At 29.0% G+C, this 6950-nt stretch overlaps 1 protein-coding gene across 1 annotated transcript; it reads right to left on the bottom strand.

The window, feature by feature from the left end:
- Positions 1 to 1296: 1296 nt before the first annotated feature.
- Positions 1297 to 2107, bottom strand: LOC114192993 (NAD(P)H-quinone oxidoreductase subunit 5, chloroplastic-like). Its single transcript, XM_028082678.1, is given in 2 exon segments — positions 1297 to 1442; positions 1445 to 2107. Coding segments are annotated over 2 exon segments (702 nt in total). The 5' UTR covers positions 2058 to 2107; the 3' UTR covers positions 1297 to 1353.
- Between the last annotated feature and the right edge of the window lie 4843 nt (positions 2108 to 6950).

Below are 6950 nucleotides of genomic sequence, written 5' to 3'. Positions count from 1 at the left end.
TTTTTCAATCTTTTATACTGGAGAATCTAGTATTCTTATGCATGAAGATAATGAATTCGATAGTTGTGGTCGGACTCTATTATGGATTTATGACCACATTTTCCATAGGGCCCTCTTATCTCTTCCTTCTTCGAGCTAGACTTGTGGAAGAAGGAACCGAGAAGAAAATAGCAGCAACAACTGGGTTTATTACGGGACAGCTCATAATGTTCATGTCTATCTATTATGCGCCTTTGCATTTAGCATTGGGTAGACCCCATACAATAACTGTCATAGCTATACCCTATCTTTTATTTCAGTTCTTCGGCAATAGTCAAAAAAACTTTTTGAATTATGGATACAAGAATCCAAATTCAATAAGTAATTTTAGTATTCAAAGAAGATTCTTTCAGAATCTTCTTTTTCAATTTTTAAATCCCCTTTTCTTACCGAGTTCCATATTCATGAGATTCATCAATATTTATTTGTTTCGATGTAACAATAAAATTACTAGAAAGATTAATATATCTAGAATATACAATAATATATACGAAGCTATTCGCCCCCCCCCCCCCCCCCCACATATTTGATAGCTTCTCCTAGAAAAAAACTTGTAATACCTATTCCATTCGTAATTCCATCAATTCTTTTTTTATCAAAAAAAGAATTTAATTTCACTAATCTTCTGATACTAGCAATTAAAGATTTTTCATAAAAAAGATCTATATAACCATGATTATACGACCAATTATATATGATATTTTGAAAATGATCGGCAACATTTTTTTTAAGAAAACTTTTTTCAAATAAATTTAATAAATTCAAATTTTTTAAATAGGAATAAACCGATTTGTAAAAAAAAGACGCTAGAAATATTCCCCAAAAAGTGAAACTCAAAGAAAAAGTTGCGTTTATGAAAAATTCATAATAATTCATAAAATTTTCTGAATCTTTATGTAAAAGATCTATAAACGGAATTAACAATTTTGATAAAATATCCAAATGTATTCCGTCTTGACTGAAAGAAATTCCTACAGCACCAACGAATAAAGTAAAGAGCGCTAAAATAAGCATAGAAAATCGCATAGTATTGTTAGATTCATTAGGATATAAACAAGCAGTTTTTTTAGTGCCAAAATGCATAATACCAAAAACAAGATGTTTTATATTTTTAATATTTTGATTAACGCGATGTAGATATCTCTTCCGGATAAAAAAAGAAGTTATTTCATTCTTTTTTATTTTTAGTAAAACTAAGAAAAAATTTTCGTTTTTTCTTTTAAGTTTTACTTGTTTCTTCCCCCATAAAGATATTGAATAGAATGAACTATTTTTTTTCCATTAAAATTCAAAAAATGAACGTTTAAATATCCCTCAAAAACAAGTAAATAAATTCGAAACATATAAAATGCAGTTAATCCTGCTGCAGAACAAGCTATTATTGCAAAAATTGGTGAATACAACCAACTATCATTAAGAATCTCATCCTTAGACCAAAAACAGGCAAAGGGTGGAATACCGCAAAGAGAGAGTGTACCCACTAAAAAAAAAGTTTTTGTAATTGGTACATGTTTTGTTAAACCGCCCATAAAAACCATATTTTGACTTTTAGCTGGAGAATATCCGACAAGAGCTTCCATTGAATGAATAATGGATCCAGATCCTAAAAACAACAATGCTTTTGAATAAGCATGAGTAATCAAATGAAATAAAGCACCTCGATAAGATCCCATACCCAAAGCTAACATCATATAACCCAATTGAGACATTGTAGAATAGGCCAAATTTTTCTTAATATCTTTTTGAGCAATAGCTAAAGTAGCTCCTAATATTACTGTTATTATACCTATAAAAGCTATTGCGTTCATTATTTTGGGTAGCATTACGAAAAGAGGAAAAAGACGAGCCACAAGAAAAATTCCAGCGGCTACCATAGTAGCAGCATGTATAAGGGCAGAAATTGGAGTAGGTCCCTCCATAGCATCGGGTAGCCATACATGAAGAGGAAATTGGGCAGATTTTGCAACTGAGCCACAAAATAGCAAGAGGGCAAACAGAGTAAAAAAAAAAATATTCATTTCATTTTTAGAAATCAAATTATTTATAATTTGAAACAAATGCCGAAATTCCAAACTATCCGTTATCCAATAAAGACCTAAAATTCCCAATAATAAACCAAAATCCCCTACACGATTCGTTACAAATGCTTTTTGACAAGCATTTGTCGCAATAGGGCGGGTGAACCAAAAGCCTATTAATAAATAAGAACACATTCCAATTAATTCCCAAAAAAAATAAATTTGTATCAAATTCGAACTAGTAACTAATCCCAACATTGAAATATTAAAAAGAGTAAGATAAGCAAAAAATCTCAAATATCCTTGATCATGAGACATATAATTATCACTATAAATAAGAACGAGAATGCCAACCGTAGTAATTAATATTGACATAATAGAAGTAAGTGAATCGATCAAGTACCCAAACTCTAAAGAAATATCATTATTTATGGTCCAAGACCATACATATTGAAAAAACAAACTATTCTTGATTTGATGAATAGACAAATCAAGCGAAAAAATCATAACTATAGTTAACAATAAGATACTAGGAAAAGCCCAAATACGACGAATATTTTTCGTTGCAATGGGAAAAAGTAGAAGTCCCACTCCTATTAACATCGGAACTGGGAATGGAATAAAAGGTATGATCCATGAATATTGATGTGTATATTCCATACAATAAAGAAAAAAAATTAGGATTCTAATGAATTTGGTTTCTTAGGTTTTTCTTTTATCTTTTTTGTAAAGTAAAGGAATGGTTTCGGTTAATAACAAAGAAAGATAGAATTTAATAAAATAGAATAATCGATTATTCATTATTCTGACTCTTTGGACAATATTTTTTAAACATTGGTTTAGTTCATTAAATTTAACTTAACTAATTAAGTTTTTATTACAATAAGAAATAGCGATTTGGGGAAAACTTTCTAAAAAGTATTATATTCTTATTATAAATATAATAAAAACAAAAATGGAAATTCAAATATATAAAATATATGTCTAATTAGAGATAAACTTAATTTTAATTTACCGCAAAATTCTATAACAATAAAAAACTATACTAATTCTATGGCAGTTCCAAAAAAACGCACGTCTATATCAAAAAAACTTATTCGGAACACTTTATGGAAAAAGAAGGGATATTTTACAGCATTAAAAGCTTTTTCATTAGGGCAATCTATTTTTACGGGGAATTCAAAAAGCTTTTTCTGTAACAAATATAAACGTTAGAATAATTTCAATTAACTAGATTCAACGACTCTTTTTTAAATACAAAAATATGAATATAAAATTGATATAGAATATAAGATTCAGTTATGAATTTAGGATATTTACATTCTATATTATGATATTTACATTCTATATTTAATAGATTCTAATAGAATTCTTTAAAATTATTTTATTGAATGTTTAGTAAACAAATATTGTGTTTTAATTGATTCTTTGAATCTCGACAATTGACTAAAATTGGGTTATTATGGTTTCGAGTCAGTCGCTATGGTGAAATTGGTAGACACGCTGCTCTTAGGAAGCAGTGCTAGAGCATCTCGGTTCGAGTCCAAGTAGCGGCATCTTATCTTCTAAAAAAAAGTTCCTATAAAGAATTATTATTTCTATTCCAAGTATTTCTATTTTTTCATTCTATATGGTATTTTCCACTTTAGAGCATATATTAACTCATATATCCTTTTCGGTCGTATCTATTTTAATTTCAATTCATTTGATAACCTTATTATTAGGCAATGAAATCATAGGATTATACAATTTGTTCAAAAAAGGCATGATAATAACCTTTTTTTGTATCACAGGATTGTTAGTTACTCGTTGGATTTTTTCAGGCCATTTACCATTTAGTAATTTATATGAATCATTAATATTTCTTTCATGGACTTTTTCTATCTTTTATATGGTTCTTTGCTTCAAAAAACAAAAAAATGACTATTTCAATACAATAATAACACCAAGTATTCTTTTTACCCAAGGCTTTGCTACTTCGGGTCTTTTAACCGAAATGCATGAATCCTTAAAATTAGTGCCTGCTTTACAGTCCCATTGGTTAATGATGCACGTAAGTATGATGATATTGGGTTATACAACTCTTTTATGTGGATCATTAATATCAGTGGCTATTTTAGTCATTACATTTCAAGAACTCATACAAATTCTTGGTAAAAGCAAGACTTTGTTTTTTTTTAATGAATCCTTTTCTTTTGCTGAAATCAAATATATGAATATGAATGATAAAAAGAATATTTTACAACAAACTCCTTTTCCGTTTTATTCGTCTTATAGAAATTATTATAGATATCAATTTATTCAACAATTGGATCGTTGGGGTTACCGTACTATTAGTCTAGGTTTTATCTTTTTAACAATAGGTAATATATCTGGAGCAGTATGGGCTAATGAGGCATGGGGATCATATTGGAATTGGGATCCAAAGGAAACTTGGGCTTTTATTACTTGGACTATTTTCGCAATTTATTTACATACTAGAAAAAATAAAAAATTGGAATATAGAAATTCTTCAATAGTGGCCTCCATGGGCTTTCTTATAATTTGGATATGTTATTTAGGGATAAATCTTTTAGGAATAGGACTACATAGTTATGGTTCATTTACACCTAATTAATTCAAAAAAATTCACAAATATTGGGACCCCTGTTAGTGGAAGTTCATGGTGGTGCCCTATCTATATAATTTGGAAGGATTCAAGGTAAGGTTGCATCCTGACGCTCTAAGGAGTCAATTAGTCTCACATAGAGCGGACTAACTCTTGTGGTGATAGTAGCAGGATGTATGAAACTCATTAAGGGCTAACCTTGTGTGTGGGAGGTTGAGACATTGTAACACTTGTAACACTTAGCTCAAGGGTGAGCAGCTCGGGGGTGAGCAGAGAAATCCACCATAAGTGCAATCATCCACTGAATCCGACTAAATTATACGTATCTGGATAAGTCGAGTCTGAGTCTTAGTGTATTGTTTGAGAATTCATAACATGTTTAGATGACATATATTACTTGGACTATGAAATAGCATGTGACAGTATGATAGACTGTTTTCTACTCTAGCTTACCCTTATATTGTTTGTTGTGTGTTCTATATGTGCGGTCTTTCTCTTTTTGCGATGATCATCAACTTGTTGATGTGAGCAGATACGAGAACTACCCGTGGTCATCAGGGTGATGGAGGTCCCGATGCTTAGTCGACTGGACTTGGGCTCTGCTCTTTATGTCTTTTGCTAGAGCTATGGCCCATGTATTTTATTGATTAGTACTGTGTTTCTGGTTACATTGACCTTGTACTTTGTCTTGTATTGGCATCGTGGTGTGCCTCAGGATTTCCCTTTATAACTCTTGGATATCTTTAAGGAGTGATTCTTTACTCCATATCCTTGCTCGTATTATTATATTGCGTGACGTGTCATTTAAGTAAGTTTATTTATTAAATGAGACGTTACATAAACCACCTCAAATATTGTATAGAAATGATTAACTTTACACATTCTACAAATATACAATTATTTAAAAGAATTGAAAAAGTTGTTAAATTTATTTTATTTAATGAAATGAATTTGATAAACAAGTTTAACATATTTATTAGTTGAAATTAAATTTATATTTTTTTCTATTAACATTTTAAAAAAATTTAGATAAAATTTAATGTAAAATATAAATTTAAATAAACTTATTCTTATTAAAAATATTTAATAAAAATATTTGTATAACACATTTAGTTACAAATAAAATTTAGTTTGAATTTAGAGAAGGACAAAATTGTTTAATTTTAAATAAAGTTGGGACAAAATTAAAACAAAATAAAAATGCATGGACCAAATTGAAAGTAAGGCATGACACTTGGCATAACAATGACACGTGACATTATCACTGCCACATCATGGTATCACTGTCATATGGTAGGATGTCAGCTTGACAGTGATAAATTTTATTTTAAAAAAATAAAAAAAAAATCATAAAAATTACGAACTGATACGTGACACTTCTTTAACATTATTAATCAATTACTAATAAAAAGGGTCTGATTGCATTAAAATTTTCAAAATAAAAATCAAATTAGAATACATAAAAAAATATACTTTTAAGATTTTCTTACAAAAATGAAGTCAAATAATATGAATTAACCTTACTTTTAGTTATTAAATTTAGTAAATGTTTTAGAGTCGGTTAAACCCACTCTAGGAATTTTATCTTTTATTGCTTCCGTTTATTGTGCCTAGGTCTCAATTAGCTTACATTTTTGGGCCCTAACGAATTTGTGGAAGTGATTTAGGTCGATTTTTTTGTGTTACTAACATGAAAAGAACTTATAATATCATCTATTCAACGTCAATTCAACGTCAATTCAACGTCAGTCTACAAAACACTCAACGTAAAGTATATTGGTGACATTTTTGTAATAAAAATTTGCATCGTGTCCTCTCGTATAGAGACCCAATCATTAAATAGTTTCAAACTTCTCCATAATGTCTACCTTGATGAATAACAAATCAATAAACTCGATATTTTAACAAAATTTTCTTGTATTTTGTAACATCCCTCTTGAAGTAATAAAGCAATAACTTATTCTATTAGTCTTTTTACACAAACTGTTTTTCATACATCACTTTTATGTCGTCATACACCCATGTCAATTCACTTCCCTTTTCATAAAATATATTTTCTTTAACTCATTAATAAATAGACTACATCTATCTCATCCTTAATATTTCCAATTTAATTCACATTGATGCAATCCTTAAAAATCAACATCCATATAACTATATAGAGTATTAATTAGATTCATTCTAATATTAAGTTGGAATTTAGCTATATTACATTTAGTTACTAATATTAAATTAAATCTTTAATTAGATTAACCTAAAACTAGATAAAATAAATAGCATAAAAC

Source organism: Vigna unguiculata, chromosome 8 (genome assembly GCF_004118075.2).
Source record: "Vigna unguiculata cultivar IT97K-499-35 chromosome 8, ASM411807v1, whole genome shotgun sequence".
In the NCBI taxonomy this organism is placed as follows: domain Eukaryota; kingdom Viridiplantae; phylum Streptophyta; class Magnoliopsida; order Fabales; family Fabaceae; genus Vigna; species Vigna unguiculata.
Note: the sequence above shows the minus strand (reverse complement) of the source record. Positions and strands in the feature narration are given on the sequence as shown.